Source organism: Dendrobates tinctorius, unplaced genomic scaffold (assembly GCF_039654945.1).
Source record: "Dendrobates tinctorius isolate UK_male_01 unplaced genomic scaffold, ASM3965494v1 ptg000020l, whole genome shotgun sequence".
NCBI lineage: Eukaryota > Metazoa > Chordata > Amphibia > Anura > Dendrobatidae > Dendrobates > Dendrobates tinctorius.
In genome coordinates, this window is record NW_027361688.1 from 56,726,125 (window position 1) to 56,743,434 (window position 17,310).

General features: G+C 43.5%; 1 protein-coding gene across 4 annotated transcripts in view; it reads right to left on the reverse strand.

Annotated features, from left to right (window-relative positions):
- ZMAT2 (zinc finger matrin-type 2) overlaps positions 1-17,310 on the reverse strand; it is a 72,222-nt gene that overhangs the window by 42,307 nt on the left and 12,605 nt on the right. For all 4 annotated transcript variants that reach the window (XM_073568075.1, XM_073568073.1, XM_073568074.1 and 1 more), the window contains exon 4: positions 808-881. In XM_073568075.1, the coding sequence (XP_073424176.1) occupies positions 808-881 (74 nt within the window). The remainder of the gene's footprint in view (positions 1-807; positions 882-17,310) is intronic.

The following is a 17,310-nucleotide window of genomic DNA, read 5'->3' on the forward strand; positions in this document are numbered from 1 at the left end:
CACATTCATTTATTGCTTCATTTTAATCCCTTACCGATATGACATACAGTTATAAATCATATGCCGGCACCCTGACTGATACGGGCTCAGGAGCTGAGCCCGCATATTTGCCGGCAGATGATGGCTGAGTTATTTAACCATCATTTGCCTCTAACAGATGCAAGTGCAGCAGAGCTCCATCCGCGTGGTAAATGCTGCTGATAATCTGTGACAGCGACATTAACAGCATGCGGAACAGGGGGAACATTGTTCTAAATGCCCATCGGCACTCCACAGTGCAATGGATGACCCGGGGTCCGCTGACAACGTCCGGACCGGTCGTGACTTGGTTATATATGTTCTTGAATCTCACCGTTCCGTTGAATATAAAGAAATTACAAAAAAGAACACACATGTGGTGGAAGTCAGACATCATATGGCTATGTCGAAAATAAAATAAAAATTGTAAGGCTCTTGGAGGAAAAACGACACCGCAAAAACAGAAAAATCTCCATTTTGGGGGAGGATTAAATTATCGATCTGTCACATGCAGAGTTACCAACCTCTATTCTCACTATACAACAAATCTACAGCGCATTATAATGCAAAATTCAAGAAAACGTAGTTAGTCAACAAACTATGTGAGGCTATTTGGGTCGAAAATCTGGCAAGTAAAAAGGGAAGAAAAAAAAAGGGAAAAGGTGTGCAAAACATCATACTGATCTCCAGCTGACTGGTCATTCATAGAAGGCAGAAAACACTGCTGCCACCTGCAGGTCAAGACAGGCAACTACACATGGAAAGAAATACTGTGTTTGGTCGACTTACGTTTCTTGCCATTGATGTGGTCCAAGAAGTTTATTGAATCTTTCACTACGCAGTCACAGACATTGCAGTAATAGCTGAAAGCAGAAGAGAAATCATTTTAAGTAAAGCAAGACGCTGCTTCATTACATCACAGAAGAATAATGTGTAAGTATGGAATCTGTTCACACTAGGGTCACATCTTCAGGACATCACGAATACTGGGAATTCTGATGGACTTCTTATATAGTGTGAACGTTAATGGTCTTTACAAGGAGGAGCGGGTCACAGGATTCTCAGTGGGCATACCAGCAGGCTGTTCTGCATAATTACCCTGTGTGCCACAACCCTTCGGGAAAGACCATAAAATGTAGCACTAAATAAAAGGCCCATATCTCTGGATCTGTATAGAGACTGAATGGGGAGTGCTTCAGCAAGTCCTGGCTGCCGTAAGACCCGGAGATCACTAGTGGGAAGAAATGAGAACCACACTGCATCACAGACTGCACATCGCAGTTTACAGACAAAACATAGCAGAATTTAAATGGTTAATCAGAAGTGATCGGTGCTAGCACTGGTTGCTGCTGTTACAGGCAGATAGCTGGCATATATCGCAGGGGAACGGGCTCCTCTCCTGAGCCCGTTCTATACATGCAGATGAGAGGCGGGAGAACGGATTTGCAGGGCTCTGGGCCATCGGCCAGGTCAGTAATCTGTGACCGTTAGACGGGAGACTTGGGAATCTCCGCTTATCTGCCGATTCTTCTTCCTTTGGACATGACTCCCCAGTCGTGCGACTCCTTTAATTACTCTGGTTTGCCTCATCAATTGATTAACAACGTGGATCTACCTGTTAAGAAGCGATCTAACCCCCTGCTAGGACCATCATTCAGACTCATGCACAGTACCGGTCAGCCTCAGCTTCGGCGTTATTGCCGGCCACTGCTTTCTGCCCAGCTGTGCTATGAAGCCACAAGTGTCGGCTCTATTACAAGCGGCGGCACGCTAAAGCCCTTTGTAAAGAGTAAAGAGGTCACAACCTGATATTTTGCTCAATAAAAAAATGCCGGGTCCCATAACTATGATACAATCTAAATGCTGTTTTCCAAGGCGGCAAAGCCCAGCGCCGCGGCTCGCACACTCCTCATATGCTATTTACTTTTTGTTTGATATTTGGACAACCGTGTCTTCTCGAGTGAATCAATAGATTTTTATTAGCTGCGGGTCAACAGCCACCACGAGAGCACCAAGTATTCCTTTATTGGAAATGCAGTGTATGCACGCGGCACAGTCTGGAGCAGTGAGAGGCACCGTCGTCCCAGTAATGTTCCCGAAACATGACTACTATAATAAGGGCTGCTGGAATATCTAAGTGACTTCAGGAACATTTACGTTTCCTTTACCCACGGCGACCTGAAAATAAGAAACGCATACACCGGCCACAAGACGCTTCTAATACTTTCTTAAAGTGCACCCATCATGAGGTTAGATCTACCAGTATGCAAAGAGCAGGGAGAAATGGCTACAGCCGGCTACTTTCCGTAGCCCGATGCACTTGTTGTGGGCTACTGTGCCCCAGAAATGATTAATCTAGCCTCCATCGTTGTAGTCGCTCTGATCTGACCCATTAGAGGTGGATCACACATCCGTTTTTAGACGTCCATCAAAATCCGCCGTTTTGCCAAAAAAAATGGATCCGCCATTTTTTTTTTTGGCAGATCCTTTTTTTTTTTTTTACCCAGAGACTTGCATTAGTGGCTAAAGCAGATCCGTCCAAAAATCGGATCCGGTAGCATCAGTTTATGGCAAAACGGAAACGGATCCGTTTTTCACACTTTGGCGGACGCCAAAAAACGGATGTGTGAAACAGGCCTTAATCTACACCAACCTAGATCGATTTCCTCTGAACCAACATAAGAGGCAATTAAGGCTGGGGTATCACCACAACTTTAGCAAAAGAGAAGAGCGACAACGAAGTCGCAGAAAAACTATCCAGTATCCAAGTTGGTCGCAGCACTCTGCATCCCAATGACACCCTCTCCCTTGCATTAAGGTGCGGGTAGTGGGCAAAGTTGCAGGGCAGCCCAAGCCTACAGAGTTGGCCAACTACCTTTAAAGTAATCCGTGATGGGCACACATTGGCATAAGGAACAATAATTAAAAAAAATAATAGAAAATATGCACTAGCACTGCCTCTCTCATATATGGGTGCCTAGAGCCGCATGTGCTGACGCACCCCTTGCCCACAGAGAATAATATACTGCCATGCGCTAATGAGCTGCCATGATGAACATGAATAGATAAATGAGCCTTACCGCTCAGTGACGGTGATCGCTTCCTGACCAGTTTATAAAGGTTTCTATGATGAACAACGGGCCGCGATGTGCAGGATGATATTGCAGTGGATCTTAGGGAATCCCCTGATGAAGGGGACAATTCCTCAGAAATACGGCAGATAGGAATATTCACACTCTTTTTTTGCCTCGAAGAGAGCCTGCATCTGGTGACGTCACAGGGCGGAAGTTTTCTTTTTCAAACTGATGTCTAAGCGAGCAAGTCCGGCCAGAACACCATCGACACAGCACAAATCTGAAGTTATACGAGGCACTGCCATATCATCCTGAGCATCGCGGACCACTGTTCATCATAGAGACCTTTACAAACTGGTCAGACAGCGATAACGATCACTGAGCGGTAAGGATCATTTATCTATTCATGTCCATTATGGGAGCTGTTAAGCACACGGCAGTCTATTATTTCCAGTGAGCACAATAACTAAAAAAAAAACACAAAAAGAAAACAAAAAAAAAAACTTACCAGACACTTCCGCAGCTCTTCTACATTCGGTACTGTGTCTTTCCCCCCCTCCCAATCTCATGGTATCAACCTCTGATATGCGTCATGTGACAGTGGGAAGCACTGAACGGCTGTAGTAATCACAAGGTGTCAACATCCAGCGGGATGGGGCCACAAGAATGGCGGGGGACACAGTACCGAATGCAGGGTAGAGGTGCCTTTCTAATAGAGTATGGCAACACCGTTAAGAAAAATCTTTATTTTAGTGTGAACTGTGCCATTCAAGGCTATGAAATCGGTAAGTCAATCCTATAATTCCTCAATTTCCCTGATTCCAACTACACAGCCCGGCCTCACTACTGAGCATGTACATAAAGTGCAGCACAGATTCATCTCCACAACGACTCCACAGCCCTGCCTCACTACTGAGCATGTACATAAAGTGCAGCACAGATTCATCTCCACTACGACTCCACGGCCCGGCCTCACTACTGAGCATGTACATAAAGTGCAGCACAGATTCATCTCCACAACGACTCCACAGCCCGGCCTCACTACTGAGCATGTACATAAAGTGCAGCACAGATTCATCTCCACAACGACTCCACAGCCCGGCCTCACTACTGAGCATGTACATAAAGTGCAGCACAGATTCATCTCCACAACGACTCCACAGCCCGGCCTCACTACTGAGCATGTACATAAAGTGCAGCACAGATTCATCTCCACTACGACTCCACGGCCCGGCCTCACTACTGAGCATGTACATAAAGTGCAGCACAGATTCATCTCCACTACGACTCCACAGCCCAGCCTCACTACTGAGCATGTACATAATGTACAGCACAGATTCATCTCTGACCCCACAGCCCTGCCTCACTACTGAGCATGTACATAAAGTGCAGCACAGATTCATCTCCACTACGACTCCACGGCCCGGCCTCACTACTGAGCATGTACATAAAGTGCAGCACAGATTCATCTCCACTACGACTCCACAGCCCGGCCTCACTACTGAGCATGTACATAATGTACAGCACAGATTCATCTCTGACCCCACAGCCCGGCCTCACTACTGAGCATGTACATAAAGTGCAGCACAGATTCATCTCCACTATGACTCCACAGCCCGGCCTCACTACTGAGCATGTACATAAAGTGCAGCACAGATTCATCTCCACTACGACTCCACAGCCCGGCCTCACTACTGAGCATGTACATAATGTACAGCACAGATTCATCTCTGACTCCACAGCCCTGCCTCACTGCTGAGCATGTACATAAAGTGCAGCACAGATTCATCTCCACTACGACTCCACAGCCCGGCCTCACTACTGAGCATGTACATAAAGTGCAGCACAGATTCATCTCCTATGACTCCACAGCCCTGCCTCACTACTGAGCATGTGCATAAAGTGCAGCACAGACTCATCTCCACTATGACTCCACAGCCCGGCCTCAGTACTGAGCATGTACATAAAGTGCAGCACAGATTCATCTCCACTACGACTCCACAGCCCTGCCTCACTACTGAGCATGTACATAAAGTGCAGCACAGATTCATCTCCACTACGACTCCACAGCACGGCCTCACTACTGAGCATGTACATAAAGTGCAGCACAGATTCATCTCAACTAAAAGCCAAGATCCTTAGATCAGGAACAGAACAGACATTTATAGGACATTTCATAACTTTCCCAAATTCTTATGAAGAAATTCACAGCACATCCTGTATTGTACTACTGTTCCCAATTTATTATATATTTCAGGTGAGGGTCCATTTTATACCGACTCCACCAAAATTAATTCCGACTCCACAGCCCTGGTTCCATGTTTTATTATTTCCCCTGGCATGAAGTTGCAGGGAAACTGAATTGGAGTTGTTTGGTTCCCCCTAAAATTACACTGGATCGCTGGGGGATCCCAGCAGCAGAGCACCCCATAATCTTCTGCTCGGGGAACACATCTAAGAAAAATAGTTTACAGAAAATAGATATTCCCTCTATAAAAATAGTAACTGTCCCTTGAATTTAAAAAAATAATAAACTTTGTAATATATCTTAATCAGAGGAATCTGCTTCTTTCTCCCCCTGAACTCATCATTCATTCTCAATTCACAGCTAAAATCTGTTTCCAGTAAATAAAAATGTTCCCATTACTGAGATCGGAGATGACAGTTGATGCTCAAAGTTTTATGTAGAATTCTGTCATTTCAGGAGAACTCGCAGCAGAATGTCTATGGCTGCCTCCAGCCCCTCCCTCTCCATGGAATTTAAAAAGCACCAACCGCCATTTCCTCTCAGTAATGGAAGATTAGTATTCCGTGAAAACTAATTTTTTTCTCGACTTGAGAAGATATATTACAAAAGTTGCTTATTTTAATGTGTACTATTGATTTATAAAATAAAAATTAAAACGCTGGTTACCCTTAAATCATACTAGGCAAATAAAAATCCAAATGACCATGTCTTCTATAAGAAGTTACTTGAGATTTAGAAATGCACCGAGCCATGTCCCTCAGCTGAACAGGGAAAACTTTTCCCCTTTTTTTTTTAATTAAAACATCATTTCCGAAAGCTTTAATTTTAATAAGTTACTAATACTTCTCACTAAGGCAGCTCCGTCACACTGAGAACTTCTCATCCTGGGTTCACGGACACTAAATTTAGTTTCTCCTTAATCTTCTGAAAATGCTATTTAATTAAATGAAGTTATGAGTCACATGGATTTGGGATGGCCCTGTAGAAAAGTTACTGCGGAAGGTGTCCAATAAGTCATGGATCTTAGCAGGTTCGAGAAAGGTGATCCGCTGCCGCTGTCACATCCAGATGAGAAATATGGGCAAGTGGATGAAGTATTTCCTGGAGCCTCATGATATTACTTTTTATAGAATTTGTCCACCAGGATTATTGTCGTTTCAGAGTCTGACGAGTCGGACTGATGACAGATAGTAAATGGACAACTCCAAATAAATACATGAGATGTGTCTAGAGCAGAGGCAGAAATCAGAATTAAGACCCACCCCATACCCTACAAAAATGCTGATAAGAGGCAACCGATTCATCCCCCATATTACCAGAGGCGCAGTCAGCTCTCCTAACTTGTATTTTACCATAACACGACAAATCTGGTGCATCTTTTCTTATGACGGTGTTGTACCCTTCCGCTGTTCCTCCTAGAAACGTTAAATAGGAGAGAAGGGGGATGGGGTGTCCCTACATAGTCTGAAAGCACTGAATGGGCAATGTCAGACTGCACAGGGACACACCTGGTAACTCAGAGATGAAAACTTAAAAAGCAACCCTTTCTCGACATACTGGTAAGTCATATGTTGTGTTCCAGTGTATTGTGCGGGCTCAGGAGCAGAGCCTGTTCCATATTGTGAATGCCAGCCATGTTACACAGCTGGCATTAACCTATTACGACAGTTAAAGATGTTGTCCACTACTTTTTCAATGTCTGATTGGTAGGGGTCCGAGATCCGGCACCCTCGCTGATCAGCTGTTATCTGTGTTGTTGGGCGTCCAGAAACACTCGCAGAGCTGCTCTGTCTTCTGAGTGGCAACTTCTAACCCTGACTAATCCCTTAAGGGGGTTGTGCCACAAACAAAAGTATATTTTAATCAACAGATCTGGGAATAATAATTATTTCCACTATTGGATGTGTTTAAAAATAATGTTCCTGTGCTGAGATAATCTTATACATGTGCCCCTGCTGTGTACTGTGTAATGGCTGTGTCTGACTGTGCAGGGACATGGTCTGATCATACCACATCAGAGTAAAATGTTTCACTGCCTGTTTTTAAACAATATTGTACCTAAAAGAAAGAATGAGCTGTGATCCCATACTGTAATGTCTGTATACTCTTTTTTGCTTCCTCCCCTGTCCAGGAGATGTGGTATGATCAGACCTGGAGTGGTTCTCATTGACTCCTAAGGTCTACAGTATTAAACCAACTAGTTTACTCTTGGGCCACAAAAAATGTGCCAAATTCAAAACTCCTCCAGAAATCTTACTCGGAGGAGGAGAAAGAGAGTGGGTTGGAGAGAGATACGCCAAAAAATTACTACACTAGTTTACCCTTTACATTAGATCAGTAGAAGTCAAACCAAAAAGTCAATGAAGGGCAAGGAAACTAAGGATCATCAAATTTAACAAATAATCGACTTAAAGTGCACCTGTCAATGTTTTGGCTGCTTTAAGATATGGCCACTGCTTTCAGGGCTTATCTACAGCATACTATGCTGGGGATAAGCCCCAGGTCCGACCTGAAAGATAAGAAAAATAACTCATTATACTCACCCGGGGGGCGGTCTGATGAGTGTCGCAGGTCTGGGTCCGGTGCCTCCCATCTTCTTGCGACGCCATCCTCCTGCTTGCTTTATCGCTCACCGGCATCATGCTCTTGCGCAGGTGTACTTCTCTGCCCTGCAGTGCGCAGGGGCTCTCTAACCTTTCCCAGCGCCTGCGCACTGCAGTACTTTGCTCTGCACTTAATAGGGCAGAGAAGTACACCTGCACAGGAGCACGATGCCGGGGAGCGATAAAGTAAGCAGGAGGACGGCGTTGCAAGAAGATGGGAGGCGCCGGACCCAGACCTGCGACACCCATCGGACCGGAACACATGGGACTGTCCCCCCCAGGTGAGTGGAATAAAATCTATTTTTCTTACTTACCTTTCAGGTCTGGCCAGGGGCTTACCTATAGCATTACAGAATGCTGTAGATAAGCCCTGAAAGGCAGTGGCCGCATCCTACAGCGGCCAAACAGGTGGTAAGTTCTCTTTAACCACTTCTTTGCGATGGTCATGACAAGCTGTTCGGCATATGACTGCTGCAGCCAGTCACTGGATTCAGGTGTCATTCTTTCATGCGCTGTCCTTTCTGGCATAACTGCTGGAACCAGTGATTGATACTGTCAGTACTGTGGGGGGGTTATAAAGGTCCTACAGTTTAGGTTTCGTAGCTGTTGGCAGATCCCTTTAATTTACGATTCCTGTTTAACTTTGCTCGGAGGACTTTTTCCTTTGTTCCCGTGAACTGCAGACTATGATAATTTCCTGAGCTCTCATCACATGAAGCATTATACTGGAGCAGAGTCTTTGTTCAGGAAACGCAGCCGTCTCCTCGTCATGATGTCCTACCAACACGGCCACTGAGCCGCAGCTGCCAGTGAAAACACACTCTTCGGTTAGGAGTGGGCTCCTAATTCATCTTAGAAGGAAGGAGCCACAAGGCCGCGATCTCCAGGCTCAGCACACATTGCAATCATCAGCTGTTCGATGCAGCTTCTTAATAAGTGCGCTAACCGGCGCAGTAATGGTGTCTCATTGTCAGTCCTCTTAGTGAGTTTCATATCTCTTGACCCCAACACTAACTTTAACAATTTGTTCTTGCACTTCTGCTAAATCCCAACCTGCTCTGCCCTCCGGCGAGGTTAACAAACAAAGCAAAACATGTTTCTGTAAATCTATTATACTAATTCTAGCTGGGGCATCACCTCACTTATTGTATTCAGAGTGATGGAAAAGTATGACGGAGTTACATAACCTTACAATTTACCATCCGGTGCTGGGGCCCAGACCAGTATCTCCCTCTACATGGTTGCCAATGAGGATAGATACTGCTCTGAGCGAGACAGAACTGTGCAGATTACAGGGAATCTGTCAGCAGACTATGCCGTCTTACATAACGTCCACTATCATATCAACCAAAATGGCAAGACAATACAAAAGGAAGCAATGGATGGATATACTGGACACATCATTTGAGCCCAGTGTATTCATCCTTTTGAAGGTGGTGGGGAGAGGAAGGAGCAGTGCTACCCCTAATGAATACAGAAGACTCAAACTAGGTGTTGTGATGCGGAGTCACTTCTCACGGACAAGCCATGAGACGGAATAGTCAAGGAGCCCGAGGACAAAAGCCAGGAGGGTACGTCAAAGACAAGGAAGAGACAAAGGCGTAGTCAGGTAAGGTTTTGAGGTTAGAATGCAAGAAGGATAGCGAATCAGAGGAGAATGGGTTGTTAAACTGATGAATGGTCAGGATGATGTCCAAGGTCAGGCAATGAAAGATCAAAACGTAGAATGCTAGGCACAGAGCGACAAACTACCCTGAATGTACGTCTGGTAGTGGTATGGGAGTAACAGCCCAGGTAAGTAGCCTGGCAATCACATGGGACAAGGAACACCTGGAGACAGCCAACGCCTCCCAGTCTCAGATTGGACGGCCGATATGTCAACAATACATTGACAGCTCAGCACGCCACTGCACCAGACTGGACAGCTGAGCTGTCAAGCAAAGTACCGACAGCTTCAACACTCCCCTGCACCAGACTGGATGGCAGAGCTATCAGTAACTGCATCCCAGACACACTGAAGGGTGGAACTTTGACAGGTGTCTGGTATATTCTCTGATCAACTCTATTAGTGAATTTTTTTCTTTCTTACCCTTTTATTACTAATATAAGTGGACTTGTCCCCATATAAAGCTGACCTTACATAAAGAAGCACAGTATGATGACACATTCGACTTAAAGTGTTGTACCCCAAAACAAAGTTATTCCCCTATAAGTAGGATAGGGATAGAGGATAACTTGCAGATCGCTGGGGGTCGGAATCAGGACTCTGCAGCCCCATTCTGAATGGAACAGAGATTTGCATTGTCTATGGGATTGACTACATTGCCAGGCTATTTCTGGAAGTGACAAATTCATTGAATGAAGCGGAGGCCATGCATGGACACTTCTACTACATTCAGGACAAAGCTCTAGAGCCCCATTCTTGGGGATTTTATAGCTCTGATCTTGGGACCACTTAGGATCTCAGGATTCGGACCCCGAGCAATCAACAAGTTATCCACCATCCTGTGGATTTCTTGGGCATAACGCTTAGCCATATTGTATGAAGCAGGCTTAGGAGCAGAGCTTGCTCCATATTCCTTGGGTTCAGACAAACTGCTGCTATTGGAGTGGGCTTGCAGTGAAACCTATTGGGATATTATGCCAGACCAGGCCTACGGAAGGCTCCAATGTTTCTACTCCTATACATTGTTTTTTATATCAAAAAGCAGTGAAAAAAACACCAGTTAGGCTAGTTTCACACTTGCTTTTTTTTGCAGCGCGTTTTTCCCGCAAAAAAACGCATTGAAAAAACGCATACATAAGCATACAACTGCTGCGTTTTTTTCAAGCATTTTTATGAGCATGCATGAAAAAAACGCAGCGTTTTTATGCGTTTGTATGCGTTTTTAGTGCGTTTTTACCGCGTTTGCGTTTTTTTCCAACATTTTTAGGTGGCCCCTCACACTACCCAAACCATGACTTTACTAACCCTAACCCTGACCCTAACCCTGACCCTAACCCTTAACCAAATCATACTTAACCCTAACCCAAACCCTAACTAACCCTAACCCTGACCCTAACCCTGACCCTAACCCTAACCCTGACCCTGACCCTAACCCTTAACAAAACCATACTTAACCCTAACCCTGACCCTAACCCTAACCCTGACCCTAACCCTTAACCAAACCATACTTAACCCTAATCCTGACCCTAACCCTGACCCTAACCCTAACCCTGACCCTAACCCTTAACAAAACCATACTTAACCCTAATCCTGACCCTAACCCTGACCCTAATCCTTAACAAAACCATACTTAACCCTAACCCTGACCCTAACCCTGACCCTAACCCTAACCCTTAACAAAACCATACTTAACCCTAATCCTGACCCTAACCCTGACCCTAATCCTTAACAAAACCATACTTAACCCTAATCCTGACCCTAACCTTGACCCTAACCCTAACCCTGACCCTAACCCTTAACAAAACCATACTTAACCCTAATCCTGACCCTAACCCTGACCCTAACCCTTAACCAAACCATACTTAACCCTAACCCTGACCCTAACCCTAACCCTGACCCTAACCCTTAACCAAACCATACTTAACCCTAATCCTGACCCTAACCCTGACCCTAACCCTAACCCTGACCCTAACCCTTAACAAAACCATACTTAACCCTAATCCTGACCCTAACCCTGACCCTAATCCTTAACAAAACCATACTTAACCCTAACCCTGACCCTAACCCTGACCCTAACCCTAACCCTTAACAAAACCATACTTAACCCTAATCCTGACCCTAACCCTGACCCTAATCCTTAACAAAACCATACTTAACCCTAATCCTGACCCTAACCTTGACCCTAACCCTAACCCTGACCCTAACCCTTAACAAAACCATACTTAACCCTAATCCTGACCCTAACCCTGACCCTAACCCTTAACCAAACCATACTTAACCCTAACCCTGACCCAAACCCCAACCCTAACCCTGACCCTGACCATAACCCTAACCCTAAACCCCCTTAACTAACCCTAACTCTAACCCAAACCCCTAAATTCCATGGTTAAAAAAAAAAAATGCATATGCAAAAAAACGCATACATGAGCATGCCAGTGCGCACATATGCGCATCCATAGGCTATAATGGCCATTTTTAGCGCAAAACATGCGCATATGTGCGCATGCGCTTTTTTGCAGGGCCAAAAAATGCAACATGCTGCGTCTGGAAAATACCAACGCACACCCCAAAAAAACGCAGCGCATGAAAATCGCATACATGCGCTTACCAGCGCGCAGGTATGCGCACCCATGTTAAATATAGGGGAAAAAACGCATGCGCAGGTATGCGTTTTTTTCCAGCGCTAAAAAACGCAAATGTGAAACCAGCCTAAGGTCAATAACTTCAGTAGTATTTAACAAGGACCCTTTTGAGGTTTTGCTTATCCATCATCTAAATATGAGTACCCTTCTTTTTGTTATCAACAAATTATGCATACATGTTGTATAATATGGATTACATGTATAGGTTTGCCTTCTAGAATTATCATTGCCATTACAATGCTGTTTTATCAGAAGCCATAATAGGGCATTTTGTAGGGTAAGCCGTCGTGGAGCGGGGGCGCCATTCCGCTGACCAGTAGGGTGCCAACCTCCGCAGACAGGAAGGTTTCCAGTATAGAGAACAGAAAGTTAAGTACGTCAATCTGCACTTGTCACTTTATGGCTTGTCTTTTTTGCACTATTTTTGCACTATTTTCTATTGTTGCCTACCCAATTACATTTTTTGGCAACCCCTATACACTCCTTTTCTGAGTAATTGAGTGACTAAATTATGGCACTTACTCAGGGCCATCTAGGAGTTGTAGGGTACAGCCGCCGTGGAACGGGGGCACCAATCTCGATAATGTTTAGGGTGCCAACCTCCGTTGTTAGGCAGTTTGTGATATCAGGACTCCATCGTAAGTTTTAGTAGGTGACACGGTTGCTTGTTTTGTGTTTTTGTGTGGATGTTTTAGTCCTTTATTTGAGACTATATTAAAGGTTTAGTTTTTAATCTATATCTATATCAAATAACTGTTGTAAGGGTCCTTGTTAAATACTACTCCTATACATTGCAATGAAAAAAAAAAAAAAATGAAGAGTATTGTACAAGTAATCAAGCAATGGGGGACTAAGAAAAAAAAAAATAGAAAATATTTATTAGAATGCAAAGACGTGATACCTCAATTTCTTTTCCTATTACAGAAATTTAAAAAAAAGAGATTGTGAGATAAGGACAGAACAAGTGTTCAGGGATTGCTAAATTAGCTCAGTGTTCCTCTCATATACATACTAGGTTCCCAAATGTACAGTACAGACCAAAAGTTTGGACACACCTTCTCATTCAAAGCGTTTTCTTTATTTTCATGACTATGAAAATTGTAGATTCACTCTGAAGGCATCAAAACTATGAATTAACACATGTGGAACTATATAATTAACAAAAAAGTGTGAAACAACTGAAAATATGTCTTATATTCTAGGTTCTTCAAAGTAGCCACCTTTTGCTTTGATTACTGCTTTGCACTCTCTTGGCATTCTCTTGATGAGCTTCAAGAGGTAGTCACTGGAAATGGTTTTCACATCACAGGTGTGCCCTGTCAGGTTTAATAAGTGGGATTTCTTGCCTTATAAATGGGGTTGGGACCATCAGTTGTGTTGTGCAGAAGTCTGGTGGATGCACAGCTGATATTCCTACTGAATAGACTAATAGACTGTTAGGATTTGTATTATGGCAAGAAAAAAGCAGTTAAGTAAAGAAAAACGAGTGGCCATCATTACTTTAAGAAATGAAGGTCAGTCAGTCCGAAAAATTGGGAACACTTTGAAAGTGTCCTCAAGTGCAGTGGCAAAAACCATCAAGCGCTACATAGAAACTGGCTCACATGAGGACCGCCCCAGGAAAGGAGGACCAAGAGTCACCTCTGCTGCAGAGGATAAGTTCATCTGAGTCTCCAGCCTCAAAAATTGCAGGTTGACAGCAGCTCAGATTATAGACCAGGTCAATGCTACACAGAGTTCTAGCAGCAGACACATCTCTACAACAACTGTTAAGAGGAGACTTTGTGCAGCAGGCCGTCATGGTAAAATAGCTGCTAGGAAACCACTGCTAAGGACAGGCAACAAGCAGAAGAGACTTGTTTGGGATAAAGAACACGAGGAATGGACATTAGACCAGTGGAAATCTGTGCTTTGGTCTGATGAGTCCAAATTTGAGATCTTTGGTTCCAACGACAGTGTCTTTGTGCGATGCAGAAAAGGTGAACGGATGGACTCTACGTGCCTGGTTCCCACCGTGAAGCATGGAGGAGGAGGTGTGATGGTGCTTTGCTAGTGACACTGTTGGGGATTTATTCAAAATTGAAGATTGAAGGCATACTGAACCAGCATGGCTACCACAGCATCTTGCAACGGCATGCTATTATATCCGGTTTGCGTTTAGTTGGACCATCATTTATTTTTCAACAGGACAATGACCCCAAACAAACCTCCAGGCTGTGTAAGGGCTATTTGACCAAGAAGGAGAGTGATGGGGTGCTACCCCAGATGACCTGGCCTCCACAGTCACCAGACCTGAACCCTATCGAGATGGTTTGAGATGAGCTGGACCGCAAAGTGAAGGCAAAAGGGCCAACAAGTGCTAAGCATCTCTGGGAACTCCTTCAAGACTGTTGGAAGACCATTTCCGGTGACTACCTCTTGAAGCTCATCAAGAGAATGCCAAGAGTGTGCAAAGCAGTAATCAAAGCAAAAGGTGGCTACTTTGAAGAACCTAGAATATAAGACATATTTTCAGTTGTTTCACACTTTTTTTGTTAATTATATAATTCCACATGTGTTAATTCATAGTTTTGATGCCTTCAGAGTGAATCTACAAGTTTCATAGTCATGAAAATAAAGAAAACTCTTTGGATGAGAAGGTGTGTCCAAACTTTTGGTCTGTACTGTATATACGGTAACTCATCCAGGAAAAGCTGGGTAAGATGGATGTCCCTAGGAAAGTATACTTTGCTAATGACTTTGGAAACTCTGGTTTTCGAGTTTGGAATTTGATGGAGTGGGTTACGGGTAAAGTTGATGCAATTAGATTAGTAAGACATGGACCATTGACAACGACAGTAACATGCAGTGATGTATATATGAGTGGGTAAAAATAAAAAGAAAAGGAAATGTGACAAATGTATGCAATAGTGAATGTAAGGGGTGGAAGGGAAGAAAGGAAAGGGTTAAAATAGGAAAGTGAAAGAAGAAAGAATAAAAACAAATGATCAATATTAAAGGTGCAACAAAATATATGTTTGTGCATTATCTTTTGTATCTATTTCTATCATTATAGTATATTTATATATTATGTTGTTGTTGCACCTTTAAACTGATTGTCAGTATTTATCTTACATTTATCAGTCTTGTTTCCCCATATTTGTTCTCTTAGCAAAAATGGCCAATGCTACTTGCGAATGCGCACTGGAGCCCCGATGCGCCCGCATCGCTGATGGCGTCCGTAAGGGACAGCGCGGGTCACTGACATCACAGGAAACTTTTCCTTGACCTGCACTTTCACCAGGATTGCCAGATGTGAAGCAACCGGTGACCGGGGGACCCATTGCGCATGCGCTAAATTATTGTGGCTAGATGTGAAGCGCGCGTCGGAGCTACAAATTCACATCAGGGACAACTCTTCACCTGGGTGAGCCATGCAATCGTATTTTTTGTTGATCGTTCCTTTATTACTATGTTGAATTCACTTTTAACTACACATATATCTGCTTTTTCTCAAATACTGAGATCTACTATTGGAACGTTTTCTGCACCTTAATGCCATCTTGTGGCATAATGACACTATTATATGTTATGCTTCAATCCTCTTGGGAATTTAGATGAATGGTCATATTAATAACTATACTAGCTACCATTTATTATATACTAACAATGTCCTTTTGTTAATCTGATTCCTTGGGTCCTCACCAGTGACCTAATTTTTATATTGTAAGTGTACCTCATTGTCTAATTTTGACACTAGTTATCTATTTTTGATATACAATAAACTTGATATTTTATCTAAATATTGGAACAAGGTTGACACTTCTTTATTAATCATCTTCTGGGGATTTTTTACTCCACTATATTGTACTATATACAGTGGGGGAAATAAGTATTTGATCCCTTACTGATTTTATAAGTTTACCCACTGACAAAGACATGAACAGTCTACAATTTAAGGGTAGGATAATTTTAACATTGAGAGATAGAATATCAAAAATGAAATCCACAAAATCACATTGTATAAATTATATACATTTATTTGCATTTTACAGTGAGAAATAAGTATTTGATCCCTCTGGCAAACAAGACTTAATACTTGGTGGTAAAACCCTTGTTGGCAAGCACAGCAGTCATTTTTTGTAGTTGATGATGAGGTTTGCGCACATGTCAGGAGGAATTCTGGTCCACTCCTCTTTGCAGATCATCGCTAAATCATTAAGATTTTGTGGCTGACACTTGGCGGAGCTTCAACTTGCTCCATAGGTTTTCTATGGTATTAAGGTCTGGAGACAGGCTAGGCCACTCCATGACCTTAAATGTGCTTCTTTTTGAGCCACTTCTCTGTTGTCTTGGCTGTATGTTTTGGGTCATTGTCTAGCTGGAAGACCCAGACACGACCCATTTTAATGTCACATTTTTAAAAGGAAGGAGGTAGTCACTGCAGATTTTATGGTGCATGGCTCCATCCATTCTCCCACTGATGCAGTGAAGTAGTCCTGTGCCCTTAGCAGAGAAACACCCCCAAAATATAATGTTTCCACCTCCATGCTTGACAGTGGGGATGTTGTTCTTGGGTCATAGGCAGCATTTCTCTTCTCCAGTGCCCAGCGGTGTCTCCTACACTGCCCGGGGCTCTGACGACATTTTGCGACAGGCCATAGCCTGCACATCGGAGCACCCACTCATACCTGCCTGTGGCATGACCCGACTCCTTCCTCCTCCAGCAGCGACCATGGGACCCCGCTTCACTGCAGCTACCACCCCTAATAAGCAATAAGACGCATGGATTATAAGAAGCACCTCCATATTATTACAAAATTTTGGGTGCTTCTTATAATCCGGAACGTCTTCTAAAGGGAAAAATATGGGGATATAGATTATATATTATATATACAGTACAGACCAAAAGTTTGGACACACCTTCTCATTCAAAGAGTTTTCTTTATTTTCATGACTATGAAAATTGTAGATTCACTATGAAGGCATCAAAACTATGAATTAACACATGTGGAATTATATAATTAACAAAAAAGTGTGAAACAACTGAAAATATGTCTTATATTCTAGGTTCTTCAAA